This window comes from Haliotis rufescens, unplaced genomic scaffold (genome assembly GCF_023055435.1).
Source record: "Haliotis rufescens isolate VD_foot unplaced genomic scaffold, xgHalRufe1.0.p SCAF_2, whole genome shotgun sequence".
Classification (NCBI taxonomy): Eukaryota; Metazoa; Mollusca; class Gastropoda; order Lepetellida; family Haliotidae; genus Haliotis; species Haliotis rufescens.
In genome coordinates, this window is record NW_025963890.1 from 35,406,999 (window position 1) to 35,429,983 (window position 22,985).

Consider the following 22,985-nt stretch of genomic DNA (forward strand, 5'->3'; position numbering starts at 1 on the left):
GCGTTTGTGTTAGTACATGTGTGGATAAAGAAATAACCTGTGTGCGTTCAAGTCTATGAATAAATAGGTGTCTATACATATTAGACTTGAATATCACATGTGGTGAATGTTATATAGTTAATGAATGTATTGATATCATTGCATGCAATAACACAACTTGGCCATAATTATAATACGTTTATATTAAATTTAAGATGGAGTATTCGTTTGTGTTAGTTTTGATAGACTTAACACCGAGGTTAGACGCTCTATATGTTTGGCAGTCGTGTATAATACAGACTTGTATTTTTGAAATGAACATGTGTCAATTTCACTTGAACCTGAAATAAACAGACTTCTATTTCTCTAAGTGTGTGTTTATTAAGAGCCTACTAGTTTGTATATTACTTCGCGTTGTGTGAAGGTATTAGAAGTGATATAGGTATTTTAAGTGTTGTTAAGTCCTCATTAGCAAGTGCAGTAGGCACTGGTGTGCTTTTCAGGAAGTAAGACCATCAGGTTATCAGCAGCCTGCCAATGTATAAATATTTCACACTGCCTCTTATTGTATCAACCCTTCAGTCGTGATTTAGTAATTTTATCGAGACATTATATTACCTAAAAATACCTAATCTCAAATTCAAGATGTGGATTGACATATAATCAGTATATGAAATATTCATTTAAAAAAAAGTTGTATGTTACTCTAACAACTACAATTATGAATAATTTTGAGATAAAATATGATAAATAAAAACATTAAGTTTTTGGTTTTATTTGTAAACGTATACATGATGTCTCCAAAGTTTTGGCAAACTACAAGATCCACGGTATTTAGAATGCTGAGGTTACACATTATGATATACATAGCACTTCTACATGTTTCTTACACCTTCCGGAGAAATCAACAACTTCGTTGTACATTTCATGTCGTCCATCAGTGATGGTGCAATGTACAAGCCCACTCCCTACACGGCCCCGAGTCCGGTGTGAAATGTACATGTATCACAGTGTGTGATATTTCGCTATGTACATCAGACCTCCTAGCCTAGCAGCACAAGTAGACGTATCGCATGACATTTGTGCTTGAAACTGATTACTTTTCCATGTGTTGTACAGCTTCTGTAGCCGTCAGAGACTGAAATGTACAAGCGCCTCACGCCGACACACAATACTTGGGCAAGGCGGTCGTTATCTCATTACAAATTATTTTAAAGACCCGTAATTGCTTTGCGATAGCAGCTGTCATACTTGGAGATTTGTATCAATCTCGTCCCAGTAATGGAGTACTTTCTCAATGAAATGTGTATTTTCAACTTGTGAAATGAACATGTAAAGAGACATGAATGTTTAGAGAAGCTTGCTCTCTTACATGTATTCCGAGATTTGTATCACAAGCGTGAGCGAAATAGATCACTTTCTCAATGAAATGTGTATTTCAGATAGTTGAAATGTACACGTTGAGGACCGGGAATAGGTGCGAGATGTTTACTATCGTGCATGGATTTGGAGATAAGTATCATTCCATCTCGGGAAATAGATGCCTTTCTCAATGAAAAAGTATTCGAATCCTTGAAATGTACACGTTGAGGGTTCAGCATTGTTGGAGATGTTTCTTTATCATTCATATATTTGAATCAAGCCCCTTTGTGAAATAGATCACTTTCTCAATGAAATATGTATTTCAAAGGCTGAAATATATACGCTCACCGCGATAATTGTTTTGAAGATTGTCGGTGTCTTGAACGCTCTGGGAGATAGGAATCAGATTTATTCCTCTGTGACATTCTTCTCGATGAAATACACTTCTGGTTCTCAAATTTGAACATGTAAATGTTGAAACATATTTTCATCTAATATGTCATCTACGAATTGCTTGTGTAGTTGATTGTATGCTTTCAATATGAACCCGTTGTTGAAACTACCACATCTGCGACATTCTTGCCTCTCTTAAATGTCAGTTTGTCAGATATGTAGATACATATTATACCCGTACAAGCGTCGATTAACAATACATTGTTTCCAACCAATTACGCATATTAATTAAATCCAAACACTCGGCAGAAAATAATTATTCTCAGAGCGAAACATGAACATGATAGATATAATAGTATTTTATATTTTGTTATAGGTAGTATTTACTTGCTTCATAAAGGTACTGGCATCAATACCAAAATGTCGCATTAGAAGAATAAGTAAGTTGAAATCAATCAGCTTTGTCTTCTTGACTAAATAAACTAAAGGCTGAATATTCTAACCACAGTTACATTAAAACACATTTTTTTTCAGAAGCGATTCATACGAAAAATAACAGCTTCAATAAGTTGTATATCAAGTATGGTATATTTGTTTATAATCCCCACGTGCAGAAGCCGCCTGTCACTGACGGGGTATGACACGGCACTGGAACAGGCAACACTTGTATGTCATCATCTGTTATCATAGCCTAGGCATCGGTCGAAGACTAACGTGCGTAAAATGATGGGTTTGGGTGTAATCGCATTATAGATGAATTTTATTGGATCTACTTTATCAAATAAATATATACTAAATAATACAGTTAAATGAAAACCATTTCATGAGATCTTAACATGAAACTACATAACGTGTTTTTTATCATAATAATTTACTAAAATTATTCTGAAACGCAATTTCTACATTTTTTCAAATTACAGATCATTGTGAAACCGCAACTTTTGATCTATGATATATTGCACGGTGGGAGAATTGGTACTAGCATTGTAGTGTACATTTGTATTCACTTTTGCTTAAACAACACTCGACTGCGGACATGTACTTCTATTCTCTTTAGATAATGCTGATTTTCTGTCCTTATGTTACACTTGCGCGTTGTGTTTCGATGAAAGCGCCCACTACAACCATGCCAATGCGTTACTTGGCACTGAACGTACAGCTCAGAACATCAAAACCAGTAACGATTTTCTTAACCACTACCCAACACCACCACCATACACTCAATACGTTTGTCTCATAACATTAAGATTAAACATTAAAATTAAGATAAAAATGACAAATGAGTAATCACAATGTTCCAATCATTATCATTACAATAAATATGTTGAGATTCACATTCCTATTTACACTGGTAATAATTTATATATTGATAATTTTAATCATGTTATCGACACGAACTGAATACGTATGACTTTAATTTGTGACTTATAACGATATTGATAAATACATTCAAATTTGAAAGGAATGCTCAGTATGTATATGATGATAAAATCAAACATTCAAGATGTGACGTGGGTAATAGTAGCATTCTATCTCTTTTTTATCTAAATGATGTCCTTAGCTGTTTGCCTATGGTAAACTTTTCATAAGGTAATAGTCAAGCTGTCAAAGGGGAACCAGTTCACACACAAGCTTTGGGAAAACGTATGATTTATCGCTCTAGCGGATGCGAAAACACGTTTGGGGCTTTTAATGGTGGTACCCTTAACTACGCTTTCCACAAACATTTTGCTCTCGACCGTAATCAAACACAGAAACGACTGAAAAGACACATTGACTAATTCTACACTATGTGGCCGTTATGTGTTGTTCAAATTGGCTTTAGATAATTCCCCGTGAATAAAACTGTGGGTGAATGGCTTAAAAGAAGAAACTATCTTCGCCTCAACTGGTTTTCAATTTGCTACTTGAAATAATATTGAAGGAAGACATTTTCTCAGCGCGTATCCACTCTATAAACATTGACTAGTTTGACAGCGACTTAAACAGATGTAGGTGACTGCTTATGCCGCGGGCTAGATAGTAAAACAGAAAAGAAATATAAACTTGCTTTATAAGTTAGTTCAGTGGGTGTTACGATTCGCCCTGCACTTTAGAACCCTTTGAAAAGTGTCAGAATGGATAAGCTATCCTAACATTGTGAGAATGTATGCGTTTGTATTCCATCATTTCAGATTCTAAACAAGCCTAAATGTTTACATATGATTAGCAAATACATGTTAATTAGGGGGGAGTTAATTATTGTTAACATGAACAATAGCCTTGTTTCGATTGATTACTGGAAAGAATAATTGTTCAGTTTTGTTTTGGTTTTAATACAAAAATTAAATGTAACCACGTGTCCATGGCTGTAAGATTAATTCAGTTAATTTATTAAAAAGCATTGCAAATATGACAATGTTGTTTGAAAAGGTCTACGAATGTTTGAAGGCAATTGAAATTCAAGGACATTGTGTCGTACAATGACTTAAAATATAGATTAAGAAATTATTTTAATTTCGTAACGATGTATGTTTATTCAAAGATTTACATAACATTACACATTGTATTTCAATTTATAGGGAGAGTAAATAAACGAAAGAATGACATTACAGGGTGCTTTCTATTCAAAATTGATTTATTTTCGAAGGCTGTGAGAGTGAGTCATCGTTTTGGGCCTTTATGAGAAAATATGTCGATCAATTTGTGTCATTTTTGTCAAACAAAATCATAATTACCTATAAATAATTAATCTTCTGGTAATATCGCAACAATGCCATGTTTCTCCCTGCTAACAGTGTCTATGTGTGCGTATATTATGTACTTACATGGAAGAAACGCCTTAATCAAGTTTGATATAGAAGAATTTCAACGCATTTCATAATTATCAAAATACAGTGATATTGCAATGGACGACATAATGACCGTAGTTGTATCTAACATTAATTTGTACCAATAGCAATATCTGTTTTTACAATAACTACAATAATCAATTATGAGAAACAAAGCGGCGGAGTTTCTCCCATTTAAAGAACTAACGAAAACAATATAGCACATTAAGTGTTTGAAAAATCACTATGTGATGTCTCCACTCCACGCCAACGATTTCCGTGGCCATTTAACACACCAAATTATCCAGTATAATCACCATGTAATTCCTTTCTAAATCTGTTCATCATGACGTTGGGAAATGTGGCCCATATACGTCTAAATTTTAAGAAAGAGGATCAACTGAAATTAGTGGGTTTTTTCTAAATCGAAATATATATTTTCGTTGGCGCCAGACATAGCCTAATTTGTTCAAATAGTCTAACCTTTTAGACGGTGTTTATCAAAGAATCAAATATATCAGACCATTTACATCGAACTAACATACACTTTTGTTCAGTCCAATAGGTAAACAATTATTTTATCGTGTTTATTAGCTAATCCGTATTAGAGATTATCATTAGCTGTGTGGGGACCACGGTAGTCGCTCTAACTGACCTCATTAAACAATCATTGTGTAGCCTCCTCAGATACACCGCGCTCTGTAAGACCTCTTTCATTAATCCGTCTTCGTAATCCAAATCCCAGATCGGGAGATTGAAACATTGGGTTCCTAACGCGCATGTTCTAGGGACTACATGTAATCAAAAATCATTGTTGGATAAAGGTCCAAATTGGATTAATTAAATTAGAATTGCTTTGAGTTGTTCCGAATGTGTGTTTGTTAGGTATTTTGTGTTGACTAATATAAACGGTTCTATGTGGTTTGTTTTCCCCGTGTTGGGCTAAACCAAAGATTTAATATTATTAACATATACCACTCTATAATAATTCAATTACTATAATAATCTTGAGAACAAACGTTTATTTCTATTAACCATCTAGACATTATCATCCCGTCTGAATGTTTTACATTTCTTACAAACTATGTGTATAACCTCCTCGTCGATTTCCACTAAAATTAACTTTTAAACTGAAAATGTTTTATAAAAGAACAGTTACTGTTGCTTCAAATTAATTCAGAACGTGAACCGGTATGGAAATTTACCTGTAAGTTCAACATTAGATGTTCGTCCCAATAAGTACATTGTTCTTAAAGTGGTGCAATGGTAATGATTTGGTTTCTGTAACAATATAATATTTCCTGACTCAAGACGAGACATCCTAAAACAAGCCAATTATCCCGCTTCGTCAAAAATAAGATATAATTTCCAACATATGTTTTACCATTTGGGACAGGGTGTTAAACCAGTCGTCGCCCTACGCCCTTAGCCGAGCTGCGTTTAATATCCCGTATCACTTTAAACACATGTGTGACAAGAAACACTGTGTATATTGCCTCTCTTAAATGGCAGGCAATGGCCTGGCAGCATGTACATTTCAAATGTACACTTGTAATTTTCACTCAATTTCATATCTGGAAAAGCCACTTTCACTTTGGAAATTTATGTTTTCAAAAACAAGGTTTGTTTTTCTCGTGTGAAAAATTAAGATAAACATGTAAATTGCATTCAAGCGTTAGATTGCAGTCAATCAAAAACTGTAACATGTTGAAAGTGGTGCTTCTCAAATAGAAACATCTAGTTTGTAAACTGTTTGAAGAAAAAAACTAAGATGTGAATTTCAGTTCATATATTTCGTTTTATTGTACTGGCAATTTGTACATGTCACAGCACTTGTAATCAATTTTAAATTATCTATACAATTTACACGAATAAACATTTTGATTGTAATTCAGCTATGAAAGCACATTTTCCCTCGACTATTTCGCTGGTGTACAACATGTTCTGAGGTTAATTTCTATCATTCATACACACATACATTTATGCAGATGGAAGTGGAAATTCAACGAATATTTGAATTTAAATACTATTTGAAACAAAAACCTCCGAACGACAAACATGAGAAAGTGTCCATAAATGTTTTGACAAACGTTAGACAAATATTAAAATGTCCATTTCTAAGCGTATAACTTCCGACTAGATTGTAACTAACATATATTGCAATGCATTCACCGCGTGACATGAACACGCGAAATTGACAAGTGATCGCCACCGAAAGAGACATGTCTACAGCATGTTATCGACGTTTGATATAGATGAGGGTAGAAATAAACAAGTTACTTACAAACACCGTGACAGTCACAGAACAAACTCACTGATTTCAGTCACATATATTGTCTTTGGCATTTTGGTTCTCATGTCAATTGCAAAAACGGCCTTGTACATATCGGAACAGGATTTGCACATATGCTTCCAGAAAGGAATGTAGAAAATGTTCACCACTTCATCCCTTGCCAATTAGTCCCATCTTAGCTTGATCCACCGCTAATCTTTAGCACTCTGCGGTCACTCTCCGGACTTTGGGGTCCAGGAGTCAGGTCGGACCCTGCTTGGCCACTGAATCTCACGAGATCAAAGTTTTCAAATTTACTGAACACCTGAGCGTTCTCTTTGAAGTTTACCGCGGCCAGGTAGGTATGGCACATGCTTGCACATATTGACGATACTTTTCTAAGTCAAGTGGTGTCATCGCTGACATTGCCCCGGCCAGCGGAGAAAATGCACTACCCCCGGGTCGAGGAACGTCCATGATACCCCCGGTCCTGAAGGATGCAAAGGAGTGTGGCAGTGCGAGCGATGGCAGCCCCGTTGATAGACTTGGTCTCAACGATTGCATTGATGAAGGTGCTAAAGATGATGAAATAATAGGTTTACTACTTGAACTATTGGGTGAAGAAGATGAAGATGAAGAACTTGTCCCTATTATACTGTCTATAGAGAACCCAGGTTTAGAGGAACTTGAACTTGCTGGCTTTTCCGGCTTTTCCAAAGATTCCAACTTTTTTAACTGACTCGATGTCCCTGAAGTCGGCAGTCCGAGCGCATTTGGGTTCAACCCGGCCGACAAATAGGCTGAATGCTGTAGATGGGATCGTGCGTAATCCCCCGGGAGAAAGGAGAAATGATGCGACAGGGGGGACATGTATGGGTACGGGAGGCCCGTGGGGGACGCTCCGAAGGCCGCTGGGTGGGCGTGGGCAGTGAGGAGGCCGTGGTGGTGGAAGTATGGGTCCGCCCCAGACATGAAGGCTGTGGGCTGCTGCATCATGTCGGGTGTGTGTCGCTTGTACCGCTTTCGTCGTCGTAGGAAGCTGCCGTTGTCGAACATGTCCTCACTGGCGGGGTCCAAGGTCCAGTAGTTCCCTTTTCCGGGATTTCCCGGTTCACGGGGAATTTTCACAAAACAGTCATTGAGGGAGAGATTATGTCTGATGCTGTTCTGCCAGGCGGGGAATTTCTCCCTGTAATAAGGGAATCTGTTCATGATGAATTCACATATTCCCGACAGTGTGAGGCGTTTTCTCGGGGACTGCAGGATCGACATGGTAATCAAAGCGATGTATGAATAAGGAGGCTTTACCATGTTGGATTTGCTTCTTGATTTATCATCCAACTTTTTACACGAGTCTTCATCATTACTGGCAAAGCTACTGTCATCAGCTTTGGTCTCCTTGCTTTCGTTGAGATCCCCGTCCATGTCGCTTCCGTGGAGAGACAGGGGGGACGAGATGGGGGAGGGAGGGGGTGAGTCTACCTCTAAGTGTTCATCATCACTACAGTCCTCCTCATCGCCTCGCGTAGTCTGCATCAACACGGAATTCCCTCCATTTAAACAAATATTGTCTCTGAAGCTTGTGGGGTGGCTCTCGGAGCCCGTGGGTGAGGATGTCATGTGTGTCTTCCTTAGATCCAGGTACTGCTCGTCAGGGATAGCTGCCGTGGGGTGAGGCCCGGGTCTTTCCATGTCGTAACGCATCTCAGACACCAAAGCAGAAATGGTGAAAATTTTCAGTCCGTGAACACTTCAATAAAAATTGTCCAAGTTGGGAAATCACCAAACACGCCTTGTCGCACGAGGGATGATAATCACTGACTGACTTGCGCTCGTAGACGTTGAGCCTCAACACTCATGGCGTCGAATGACAGGAAGTTTTTCTGCGCGTGTACTAAGATGCCACTGTACCGAAGGCGGCCACCCAAAGCGATTCCTATTCGTCGACTGTTGTCGTACACTGAGCGGAGACTCCGCCTGCCTGTCAATAAACCCATAGCGCGGGTCACGTGACCAACCGGCAGCGGCCCTCGTCACTGTATTAACATATCAATTCGCTGGTTGAGCGTCGTAATACCGCCCCCACCGATTAGCCGGTTTGTTCAGTCAATATCCCCTCACAAACGCCACTAAATTTTGAGCCCTTCCACGCGGCTTTGAAACAAAATGGTGCGAAGAAACGTTGGTACTCCCCAATTTTTTCCCCTCTTTATTAAACAGGTCTGGTTGTGGCAATTAATTTTTCGCTCTCTGATTCGTCTTACTGGAGCTGGTATTTTCCGCTCAGTGTCCCGCACTGGCTTTTGCTAACAGAAATGTTTATTTTTCAGGCAGCTTTTTCATCTTTCTTTGTTACCCCAATTATGATGGCCGAGTGATCGCACCGATGAAGTTTAGTCTCATTGAAAAACAAACACTTACATCCTATCCGCAAATAGTTAGGAGTGAAAATACCTCAATCTGGCTAGCACATGGCTGGACCCGTGTCCCTCCCGACACTGGGTGGGGGCTCCGGGAGGGACATAACCCAAAATGCACGGAATAACGCTTCAAGATTAGCCTGTGAGTTATTCATTTATTTTATTTCAAACAGGTTATCTAGAAAAGGCAATATATTAGCATTCGTGTCGTTTTCATCCAAGATCGCCTTTTCCCCCACAGCGAGTGTTATCAATGCATGTATATTTCATTCTACGATCATCGCTGTCACTCTTGATAACATCTCGTTTCATGCACGTGTATTACATGACGGGCCATCAGAAAACACTGACAGTTTTTTTTATCACATCATGTCTCCGAAATATGGAAACCAGATGCCCCTGGAATATTGACTGGTACACACTACTATAGTAAAACCCTTTCGTCGGGGCGTATGAAGGTAAGCCAGGATAAATGAACATCATCTATTTGAAATGGACATGGGTTGTTAATTTCTATTAAGATAAAGTCTGGTGTATTCTGAAAAATATTTACAATTTACCCTTTAGGATAAAAAGCATCGCAAATGTTCATTCATCACAAATGATTTGAATTTGAATTCGTTGTTTACATCTCAGAAACTCGTTTTACTATGTACATTGCCTACGGCTGCGCTAACGAGTTGGATTAAAACTGTAGTGGTAATTGCAATTACTAATATTCTTATGATTAAAATATACTTAATCACCAGCTAAAAGCAATTAATGACAAAAATCACCCTCTTCTTTGTTTTTTAGATATAAAATTGTTTTCAATGTAAAACTTGACACATTTTCAGCACAGAAGAGCAAAAAAGGTAAAAAAAATTAATAAATTTATCAAATAACAGATTCATTAAATATTTGATAAATCGGCTAATGACAAACAAAAGAAAGTACTACATAGTAATGGTTCTTATGATTCAACGTGACTCATGAGCGAAATTACCCAATTAAAATTTCTTTTATTGACAAGAAATTCTTTCATTGCGATCCACGGGCCTCAACCGAGGGTGGAAATAAACACGATGCTTAAGTGCTGCCTTTGTCTTATTTGTCGAGAAACGCACGCAAATCGGCTTCACGTGAGAGCAGTTTTGTTGTAACTGGTCGTAAGAAAACATCCAGCTCCAGATTTCGATTCATGGAAGAATGTTATAATCACAGTTATCGTTCATAATTCATATTTCAGTTCAAATATATATTTTTTCAGAATCTGAGTTCAATCCATTGTTATGACAAACCAGTTCTATTTAGATCTAAATGATTATGGCATAGTTTGTTAAATTATTCCAAAAATGTATATTTAACGATTTATGAACAATAATTGATATAGTTGAAGCGATATCATTAATAACATGATGACTTCCATCTATCTTTAACGAATTAAATATTAATGTAATCTGTAATTGTAGTCAGCATTAATCCTGAAATCGACACGGTCTCCCGTGAGTGATGGTGTCGATTTCACAACAACAGCCGAGCGGTGAAATCTGGCAACAGTGTATGCGATTTGGAGATTATTGCAGTAAACTTACATCATGAAATTACCCTAAAATATTTACACCCGAGTCACATCATAATCTGTCAGCTTTTATCATCATCTCTCAGTTGTCCATCAGCGGATTATTGCAACCCTTTGTTTGTAAGCCATCCTGGCCTGACCAGAGTGGAGCGATGAACACACACATTGACAATTATATTATCGAATATATCATAAATTACTCAAAATCAGCCCTCTCAAATCTTATCAAACCACAGTCTATATTTACTATGCTTCAGCGGTCAAACATCATAATCACCCCAGCACCATAGATACAAATGTTGTAAATTAAACATAGGCCCAGTGGACTAGGCTAGTTAGCTACATTTAATTACATTATTTAAGGGGTAACGGATGTTTGTAAACACAGTCGTCATAAAAAGTTTCGGGGGATTGAGCCAAGTACAAAGGTGTTGGATTAGTGTAAACATGAGTGTACGAGCTACCGACTGGGGCGTGTTTATTTCCTTGCATAAGACAGTATGTTTTCCCTAACTCCTTTTAATCCACAACCGGAATTCCTCGCGGGGGGTGTTTTAATTCCGCGAAAACAAAAACATCTAGTAACCGGACATAAACAACATGTAATAATCTGTTCCCATTGTATGTAACTATATCACTTCACGCCCGCTCTTTGATATCACCTCGGCACAATTATCTCCACCCTGTGCCCCCCTCCAGCGTTAAATTCGCACCCTCTGCGCGAAAGCAATGAAACGACATCATGAGCCCCGATTCATGTCGTGAATATTGTTTTGATTTAATTGTCTCATCAGTAATAATAGCTATTAACAACCCTGTACGAGATCTCTGGCGACCGTGGTGTAGATTTCACACCCGCTGCAATGAACAACGCTTATCGGTACTAATACCTACCTCGCCTTTGTCGCTCGCGTTTTGATCTATCGCCGTGCGTCGCTGGGGGTCTAGCTTGATACATGATTTGCTGCATTAAACAGGATAATATTTACTGTTGTAAAGCCTCCACCAAATATGTTGTATTTCGCAACTCTTTAAAGTCTTTCAGGAATTATGAGACATCTCTTTTTGAAATCAATAGTCAGTTTTGAACTTGAGAATTAATCCAGGTAAAAAAAATATATTAATGTTACAATGTTGACTTAATAGTCTTTGAAGTATTTACGAACGTGTAAATTATTATCAGTATAGATCTTAGGACTATTTTGAATAATATTTTGATGGTTGTGTGTGCAGGTTATGACTCATAAATTATAAACATGACATGAATAATAATACACATATTATCAATATCATTTCACATATATTTTATGCGCACCTACACACACGCACACACACACACACACACACACACACACACATATATATATATATATATATATATATATATCTTAATTCATATAATAAGACAATTATTAATTTTCTACTTATATTGTCAAGTTTATGAAATGAAATTTTATAATCAGAGTCTATGTTTAATCTTCATTCATTGAAAGAAGATTAATCTATGTATAATTTTCTAAGGCAACCCGTTTATATATTTTGATAATGTGAGCAGCAATTGTATAACATTGTTCCTGATTGTAACAACATTCTGAATATGGGCTAATGCATAATAAAGAAATCTACACATGCAGGAATAATCAGCGCTGGAGTTTGCAAACAACAGAGCAACAAAAACCTTAAATCCCAGAGATTTGCAGATTGCTTCTTAAAATGGATTTAGTGGGGTTAAATACTGAGCTTTTTTTCCAAACCATTTTATACCGAAAATCCAAGTCAAGTATAAGTGTTTGATCGGTCGGCTGCTTTATTTCTATATGTACATCAGCCAGGCGTGACGTATTAGTAAATGAAGTAGACAGCGTTATGCACGTGCATCGTAATGCAGACCGACTTGGCACGCTGTAATGTTAACCATGGTAACTTGATATAGAAGATTACAAGTAATTCTGTATTAAAAGATTGACGATTAATCCATTTATTTGTAATTAGCATATATTAATCCAATGAAGATTGCTTAGTGTCACCGTTTCTAAATTTAAGTCATTTGTGGTTTTGATTCTATCTATTGTTAAAGATATTATTTGGTTCATGACAATGATAAAATGGTGCTTAAACTCTAGACATTTGTAAATTGGATTTGGAATAAGATTACCGAGTACCCGAGATAATGCTTATGTCAGGGTAACTACTTAGAACAGCTGTCAACTTTTTCATGTCTATTTCAGTATCAATTTCATATTCAAACAAACTATCAAGTTTAATTTCATTTCGTCACATGCTGTAAACGTGACAAGTATCGAAAGTGTTTAAAAACAATCCCGATGGATTATAATCTTCAATTGACCGTATCTTCCTATCCGGTTTTAACAGGCCTGTTAAGATGGCAGGGGGAATTGGCAACTGTGAAATGCATTACATTGTCAATTGCATGATGACATAACAAAACCCGTGCGGCGAGTGAAATCGACAACAACAACTGCAGTGGTGTCAGCTCCACGTTAATCTCTCTGCCAGCCACTGGCACACCGCACGTCAATCAAACCACCTCTAATCTATTTCACAAACTCGCATGTTTTAAGGACCAACTTTTAAACAAAACACACAAATTAGGATCGTTGCCTTTTGTATAGTTTAACAGGTTGACCAATTTAGAGTGTGTTTATTTCTTTTTGAAATTTGATTAATTGCAATTTGAACTTGTTATTTCGCATACCTCTTTTGTCAATACAATCAGTTTCCTTTGTGCGTTTTATCACACACGGAAATTTGTTGTTGATTAGTAACAAATTATTTCGTTAATATAAACAATGCAAATCAGATCCTTGTTTACAGTAAACAAATTATTACCTAATAATAATTTAATCTTTAGCTCTCTCATAATGTTTTAAAAAAAATATCCTTAAAGTTGAACATGTTTTACATAGAATAAAAACATGTTTTAGATATGAAGTGTTGATACGACACTAAATGACGTCATATGACGTCTCAGGCATCGTAAACTTCGATATGTAAACATAACTGCTTGTTTATCAGATCTTACACAAGATAATGAGAAATTGTCAAAGTCTCATCTCCTAGACAGTCGCAAGATCTACACGCTGCTCAGTCGTAAGATATACAGTGGTCGGAACGCGTTTGTTAAGGAAAGACATATTGACATTTAAGATTTTCAATGGTACTTCTGATTCAACATCAAACAGTTATGTATTTCAACGTCCCTGATATGAGTGCACAGCGCTTGGTGCAGATACTCAAACAGCTTTCAACAAGTAAAGATATGCCTCTGAATGGTCCCAATAGCTTTGCTCAGTCCGTGGTACATCTGTCAAAAGAATGAAGTCCTGTGTTATTATACGTTGTCATATACGCCACAATCCTAAGCGTCACGTATTTCTAGTGGTAAGTCATCGTATTTTTAATTATTCATATATCCAAAGAGTTATAATAAGTCTTTTGGGCTTTTGTTACTAAATCATCCTTCATAGACCCCAGCCGCCCACCCTGATCCCCACCCCCTCTCGTCCCCACCCTGATCCCCACCCGCAATAAACCACCTCTCCATCTTACTACCTACACACAATTTTTAAAAGAAACAAGTTATCTTAATACATTTTTTTGCTTTAACCTCCCAAAGTATGCTAATGATTTAACACAACCCGATGAAACAGCTGATGATGCAATGGACATGGGACGTATGATTGACACGTGTGCCTAAGTGTAAATCTATTTCATTTACCATGTTAAGCTTTTCAGCGTGTATTGCAACTCTCGTATATCCGGAGCATCTATAGATACTATCTAAATAGGTCTTTGTAAGAAAAACGTGTTCGCCACATTTTTACCACGTAGTTCCGACAAAGATGGTATCAAGCTTTGCCTTGGGATAATCCATCGTAAATGCTTCTTAGTCAAATATAACAAATTGTGATCACGTGCTTTCAAAGCAGACTAAATGTTTCGGCTCGCAGGAAACCCTCAGATCCGGAGACGGATTCATTTCAATGATAATTGACCATAAAAAGACATTAGCATTATCACATAACTGACAAGGGTGATAACGACAAGCCTTCACAACAGAGGGAAGGGAGCGTGGTAACCGAAACCGCTTGATTGACAGCTAATGACAACCACGAGGGGAATGCCATTTGATATGGACTACACACGTGGTAATTACTCAAATAATGAAAATGACCACTCTCTAGGGGGAGATAACTCTTTGGTGTTATGATGGAAGTCCGAGAATGTCTTGAAAGTGACTTGTATTTGAAGGCCTCGTTTTCCGATTTGTTTTATTAATCAATGACTATTGTTCCACATCAAAGGGTGGCGCATCTGTCTTAATTATTTCATTTAAAGTTTTTAAATAAGCCGTAAATATGTGAAGGGGATCTGAATTAATCACTCAATAATAACCACACACATTTCACCATGTTTCGAGAACTGACGGATATAGCACCTAAGTGTGGCATTTGCAAATTTCATTTCATTTTAATCAATGAAGACATATTCTCATTACCTCTTCAAAATGGCAACGGAAACTTCCTCTAACGTATAACGTGTACATTTACGCATCAGTTTGAAATTGACAATCACGGCATGATTGTACATTTCAGCTGATGACGTCAGAAATACTGTTCAACATAACGGTAACCGGTTTAAATATTGTCACTCCCATGTGAAAACATACAGCAATTTAATTTCAGTCGGTAATAGTCATTTCGCCATCACCACCTCAACTTAAAAAAAGATGCATAACAAAAAGTATAAATAAAATATAGTGTTTAAATCTGGAAGGCGTTTTAAAATAACTCTTGATATGCAATGGCAAAAGTACTGGTTGCAAATTCTTTCTTACCGATTACGCTTTACTAATAAGCTATCAGCACAACTTGATAAAATTATTTTGCATTAAAGGAAAATTTGTGATTTATAAATGAAGTTTTATATTTTACGTTGATCATGATCCCACCTAGTTAGTATAGTTATGATATGCTATGTACAGGATACCGTCGGGAAGACAACAAATTGACAGTACGTGCATATAGGTATGCATTTAATAAAATTAGTTAAGCTGATCCAGCATCTGACATATTCAAATACTGTTCAAAGCGGCGATGAGCCCACCCGACTCACCATAAAGGTCACAAGAGGTTTGTATTTTTCTGTTCCTATATTCTGATATTTATGCTTAAACAGGATAAAATATATTTTCAGTTTGCAAAGAACCATTAGTCTGAACTTTCATTGGTAGGTTACACACCTTACAATATAGATCATGGACACCTCATGTACATTGCCGGGCAAAAAAAGTATACACTTGGAAATTGGATTTAATCAAACACTACAAACGTTATCAGAACGTTAGTAGACTGACCCATGTTGTGAGATTCTCACAAATATGATACTTTCATATAGCATATGAATACCCGTATCCACCATCGAATACCTATTTCTTGCAGGTTTCATTCTAAGCCACCATCAAACATTGGTGTATACTTTCTCTTGCGCTGCAGTATAGTAGATCAATCCAAATATTCATAATACAATATTTTTATATGTTAACTTTACTGCTATCAATTTCATTCTATTTGGTTTGTGAAAGCAATGATTCCCACAGTTATAAACAGTTTACCACGCAGATTATACCTACACATGTTTAGTCCAGTGACAGTATCTAGTTATACCTTACACCTTTGGTAAGTTATTTATTAAGCATCCACACTGGGATGATTTGTATAATTTTAAACATATGAAACTACACGATTGAATTCTGAACTAAAGAGAAATATTTGAACGAAATCATTACAAACGAAAAACGACACTAAATTTTCACTTTCATCACTTGAATTTTCAAACACAATCCACGATTTATATAGGTAAGACTCCGTATCGGTAGAAAGGATTAGGGAATGTTGTGTAATTAATATTAATAAGAATAGTATATAAAGCTGACCTGTCAGTCTGAAAATTACAGAAAAAGACAAATTCAAACAGTTTCGTCCCTGATATTTGCAATGTATCATTTGATGTTTCTATGTGTTTTAGTAAAACACGTGACTTTGTTTCCTTCTTCAAAACTTTTATATTTCTTTATCGCGTGAATTCATATAAATCTTTAAGCTCGATCTTCGTAAACTGTAAACTTTTCTGTCTCACAAATCACTCAGTTCTCCGGAGACGAAGTATAATCGAAGTTTATGTTAACAAGTACGTTGAAAACAAATAGAAAATTCACACAACTAAACTTGAAGGCTCTCTCTTGAGAATCTGTGTATATGTTTTTCGTGTGCACAGAAGCTCTGCTTGATTAATATTGCATGTGTAAACTCAAAAGCTCGGAATTAATTGCCCCAAAGTGCAAAATGAAATCATGTCGCATGTTTTGCACGAAACGAACCGAAGTCATTCATTTATGAAAGCAAGACCGAATATAGGCAAAACAGAGGCAACGAATCGTTAGCATCAAGATATATGTTTACTCCACTGATCAAATAGTTCTTTAAATCAGTTTTGACCAAACATTGTCGGTTAAAGAATCGCTTTATAGTTTAACAAGTTATAGGCTCTGTTTATCAATGAAACCAACATGCCCTCTTATCTTGTAAATATAGGAACTTTGAAAGCCTTATTTCATTTTATGTCACGCATTAAAATATCTCATTAAACAGTAAAGTATAGAAACATTTCAACGAAGTAAATAAAGTCCATTTTAATGATTTCATCATTAGCTAAAATTAATCTTCCCAACCACACTTCAAATAAGCTTATATAAATAAGTGCATGATATAATATTCAGCTTGAAGACAATTACAATAGATTTCTTAAACTTGCTTTATAATAAATCCGCAACTAAATTCAGGATTTGTTTTGTTGAAAAAATTAATCATTCGTTATTTTCTTCTCATAAACACGAAACGTATAGAATGGAAATTTGCTGAGCTAAATGCATTCAAGACAAGAAATGAATAATGAAATAACGAGATTTGATTTCATTATTTCTGGAAAATATTATTTCTCTCAATATTGTCTGACTTCGGTCAGTGAGGACGATGTTTCAATTAAGAAAAAACAAAATATTTTCACTGTGCAGCAAATCCGAAATGTTACATGAACTGAATATGTGTGTCATAACAAACATATTTAGCTAAAACACATTTAAAATACTATCCATCTTTCTTAAATCAAAATCAAAGAATTTGGGCACTATTATATTAAGATTTTAATCTGAATCACGCTGCATGGAATTATGCGTTCGTGTTTCTCCGCACAAGTCATTTATCACTTTAAGGAATAAAAAACGATGTTTTCAGTTCAGAGAACTTGACTTTGAGCAAAAATCTGAAATCGCTAAATATATCATTCATTGTTGAACAAGAGTGCAAACATGTTTCCTGATTTTATATTCAGAAACCTGATTTACGTGATCGTCACTGGTAAATTATGCATGAGAAGCAATGCATGGTAATGCATCGCCTCTTGTTGAGCGTTATTCCTATTCTCCCTTCGCACCATGAGAATTAATAATGTAACAACTGTTACCACATTCTGAACTCACAAAGCTTTACCCCTGATTGATTTCGGGAAAATGGTGGAAAATATTGGGTACATTATCACATAAGCACATGTGGAAAATATTGGGTACATTATCACATAAGCACATGTGGAAAATATTGGGTACATTATCACATAAGCACATGTGGAAAATATTGGGTACATTATCACATAAGCATATGTGGAAAATATTGGGTACATTATCACAAAAGCATATGTGGAAAATATTGGGTACATTATCACAAAAGCACTTGCCTGATAAATATAACTGACTTGGTGAAGATTATTTCAAGTTTTTTTTATATTTAGGGACATAAACCGCGGGTCTTTCCAAAAGAAAGTATACACTCATATTTCTTATTGACTAAAATTGAAACAAACAAAACATGGTTATTCGATGGTGATGTATTTTATACGGGTATGATAGTTGCGTTTTGGATGTTAAGTTTGCAGCGTTTCGGCGACTGTTTTGAGCCTAGTAACTTTTGATAACGTTTGAATGTTTTCGTCAAATCAAATTTTCAAGTAAATACTTTCTTTATTTATTGATTTTATGAACATTTGATGACAATAAAAAGTTGACATACAGATCGAATACAGTTTAGGTAGTATGCAAAGTACTTACTTATAATTTTGACTACTAAGTATTATACTGTGACAACATGTGGTGACCATCCTCGATCATCAAGTGCGTTATGCCTCTAATCACTTACAATACACATTTATCGTATTAGAATATAAAAATATAATATACGGAATAGTCGAGGAATCATGTACACAGGTATCGAGGATGCGTGTTTGAAATTAGGAATTATTTGATAATCGTGTTCGTGAATTATTTTTAAGCGCCACATTCACCACATGGATACAAAGTGTGAAGCTGGAATATTTCTAAAAGCGGCGTAAAACCCTACTCACTCATCCACTCACTCACTTATTAGAGGTTGAAGAGTGGCATGGTAGAAATAATGAAAGCCAGCTTCAAGTGATGCCCCAATCCGCACGTATATACAGTAGGGAAAAGCCTGCAACGTACACCAATGCTATGTAGGTACTGACTCTCAACTCGATGTTTATAAAACCATAAAACGTCAACGCCAGAAAATAACCAGTCTCGGTTATCCGCCGAAACCGATTCCATTGGGCGTGAAAGGCAATATAGCGTTAAAAATAATTGAATGGAATACTGAAAAACAGTGGGGAAGGGAAAGCAGCGCTGTGCACATCAAAATTAATAATAATAACAACGATGATGATGATATTAACACTAACACCGGACAGAAGCATACCCAAAGCGCGTATAATAATTATGTGACTATGTGCATGCATATTACATTCTCAACTCCCTTGGGAGTATGTGCGAAAATGATCATCACAGTTTAGCAATACAAGCGGATGATAAGACAAATCAATATCAATAATATTTTTTCAAGTGCATCCAAAATGCTTAAATATCGGTTAAGTAGATCAAACTTGGCTAGAATATATCTAGTTTTTATCAGACCGACTCTAGAATATGCCTCAGTTGTCTGGGACACTTGCTCTTCCTATAATGCTAATACATTAGAACTACTTCAACTTGAGGCAGCTAGAATAGTAACAGGATTAACTCAATTTTCCTCCCGTCGCAGCCTGTATCACGAAACTGGATGGCAGCCTTTAGCTTATAGATGAAACGTCAACAAACTTGTAACTATGTATAAAATAATAATTAGCAATGTCCTTCATATGTAACTGATCTTATACCACCACCTGTGTCACGAAACGTCAATTATAATCTCAGAAACCGCCATGATCTTGTAGTACGTTTAAAAGGTCTTATGTTATAGATACATTAGGCCAATGGAATAGTCTATCATCAGAAATAAGGGATAGTTAGTCAATATCTTCTTTTAAAGCTGTCGCATCTGTGTAGCCTACATCACCACCTATGTACTATAATTGCGTAAGAGATCTACAAAATATTGCACACTAGATTGAGACACAATTGTAGCACACTAAATTCCGACCTGTTTCGCGTTGACTTATCTGATACTATTTCCTGTAAATGCGGAGCTCCTAGTGAAAATTCATTCCATTTCTTCTTCGAATGTACTGTACCTTATATGATGATTATAGGGAGACATTATCGATAATGTTGGAGACAGCTATCGATAATCTTGTAGGACATAGTATTCTTTTTGATGACCCAAACCTAAATGTTTTCCTGAATACAAAAATACTCTTGTCTGTACACAAATGTATAGAAACGACTAACAAATTCAGTATACGTTGAATATATTTTCCAAATGTTCATCTCTGTTGGAATTCAGATAAGAATGGTATTCAGTAAGTAACGTAACGGTAAATCCCCTCACTAACACTGGTTTAGCGCGAAGGGAGTAACAGCTCAGTTTCCACAATATGTTCACGACAATACAACAAGCAAAACGAACGCTTGTACGACAGAAATCAGTTCGAGATCTAACACCGGTGGTGGATTCTCTGAAGGCGTACAAAGCCACCCTGGCTAGTCCTTATTGGGTCTATGGTACTTCATGGGACTCTTTTGAAAAAGCGGAGGAGAGGAGACTCTGGCGTTATTGTGGAGTTTGCGAGGAGTGGAAAGTGAGGCAATAAAACAACCTAAATTACGCTTATAAAGAGCAATGAATCCAATAATTAGTTTCGATATTCCTTTTCTAACCACCAGCAAATATACAGGGTACAACACGAAATAAATCTATTCGTTACTTAAGTTAACCTTGGCGATTTAACCATGGTAAACCATGGAGATTAAACCATGTGCACATAACCACGACTTTATTTGATTTCAAATGTAGGATACGTGATGCCCCTTTCGTATACTTCCATGGACATTTGACATATTTGGCACCTGGAGATTGAAAACTTGTCCTGAAAAAGTTTTATCTTTTGTTTTTGGTCGTCTTTTGAGTCCTGTCGTTCCATCAGCAAATCTGCCGTCTTCAATAGTAACTATATACATGTATACATGTATGTATATTGACCTGTTGAACACACGTTCTACATCACCGGACATCTCAAAGTTTTGATGCAGGTACAAAGATTAGTCTGTCATACAGACCCTGAAACAAATATATCCAATACAGCCCATGAAAGTCTGTACGATTGGGAAAGTCTGGATGATTGCAGTATCTGAAAATGAAGAAAGTCTTTGGGCTCCTTTTTATTCTATTCTATAACTATAATTTAGCAACTGTTGTTTTCCTGTACAATAGTTCAATTCAGAGACTTAGATGTTAGCCTAGTACAAAGATGAGCACCGTCAGATATAGCGTTAACCAGAACACCAGACACATATACTGGCATGAGTGAGTGGGTCGGTTTTGTGGGTGGATGTTTGGGAGTGGGAGTGGGTAATATTGCTGTCATACTACGACGATGGACATACACAAATGAGCATCACATTGTAACTATGTAAGGAATGGAACCCCCGTCTCTTGTGTGTTGATTGAACGCTTCAACCGCTTGACGGAAAACAATCGCAGGGACAATGCAAATATTCAGCAACGCCAGAGAATAACCAGTCACGTTTATCCACCGAAGCAGATTCCATTGGGCGCAAAAGGCAAACAAGAAATGAGAGATTAAATTATATAAGAAAGTAAAACAATTACTACCGTCTATTTCAATGTGCGAGTATCAAAAAAAATTTGAAAGATGGATAGTTTATCATCCAGAATTAATACAGGTATGAATCAGTTTGTATAATTTGTGCAATAAATGCGAAAACACGTCAACTCGAACTCCTTTTCGTTTGATTTATCGTTTAAGACAATGTGACGATTGAACCAGAAGAATTCTGATCGAAAATCTGTTATAATATTCACACTCCGCTTGTTTCGAACTACGGATATCTCGATATATATTGTTGGTGGACTTCGAGTTATCCAAGTTCCGATGTATATACACTTAACTGACAATACTTTAAGGAAAGAGGGCAAATCGCAGCTTTTGCTTAGAAACAAAACAAATGTAACATGTCTTGCGCAAATAACACACAACGTTAAAATTGTAACATTTTTGTTTCTTTGTAGCGGCTAGCAGACGCATTGTTTGTGGGAATGATCTTTCCTTCCTTCTGCGGGAAAACTGGATATTAATTTAGACTACTCGTGTTCGAATAAATTTGTGTGTTCGTTAGCACCATGTAGAGTTTGTTTGTAGGTAGCCATAATTGTTGAACACAGTCCTAAACCATGTGCATTTACTTTTTCAAGGACGACCAACACAATTCGGAAACGAATTTCTTCTACTAAATGATAGTGAACGTTGGTAACACGCGATCGTTACAGTTTAACTCGTCCCTACTCCACATTTGCCAACATGCGAAAACGAAAGATTTTCGCTAGTGCACAAGACATTCGACAGAGGGAATTCAGGTCCCTTCAGTTCTTTATTCGAAAAAGCAGGGTTTTCAAAATACTTTTGTATTCAAAGAACAATGAACTAAATCAACGAAATACGACCATTGTTTAGCGATCGACAATAGCTGTTCTGTTTGTTCCTTAACAGTAAACGGTCAGACAGCATATAAAATATAATATTCATGTCATGAATTATTGATGATGGCTTTTCTGAACGAAATAAGAGTAACCTCCCTTTATTGGATT

The 22,985-nt window shown here is 36.5% G+C and overlaps 1 protein-coding gene across 1 annotated transcript; it reads right to left on the reverse strand.

The window, feature by feature from the left end:
- Positions 1-6,322: 6,322 nt before the first annotated feature.
- On the reverse strand, positions 6,323-8,766 carry LOC124113083 (forkhead box protein D3-A-like). The gene has a single exon (XM_046473334.2). The coding sequence runs from the start codon at positions 8,518-8,520 to the stop codon at positions 7,162-7,164; it is 1,359 nt and encodes a 452-aa protein (XP_046329290.1). The 5' UTR covers positions 8,521-8,766; the 3' UTR covers positions 6,323-7,161.
- Positions 8,767-22,985: the final 14,219 nt, after the last annotated feature.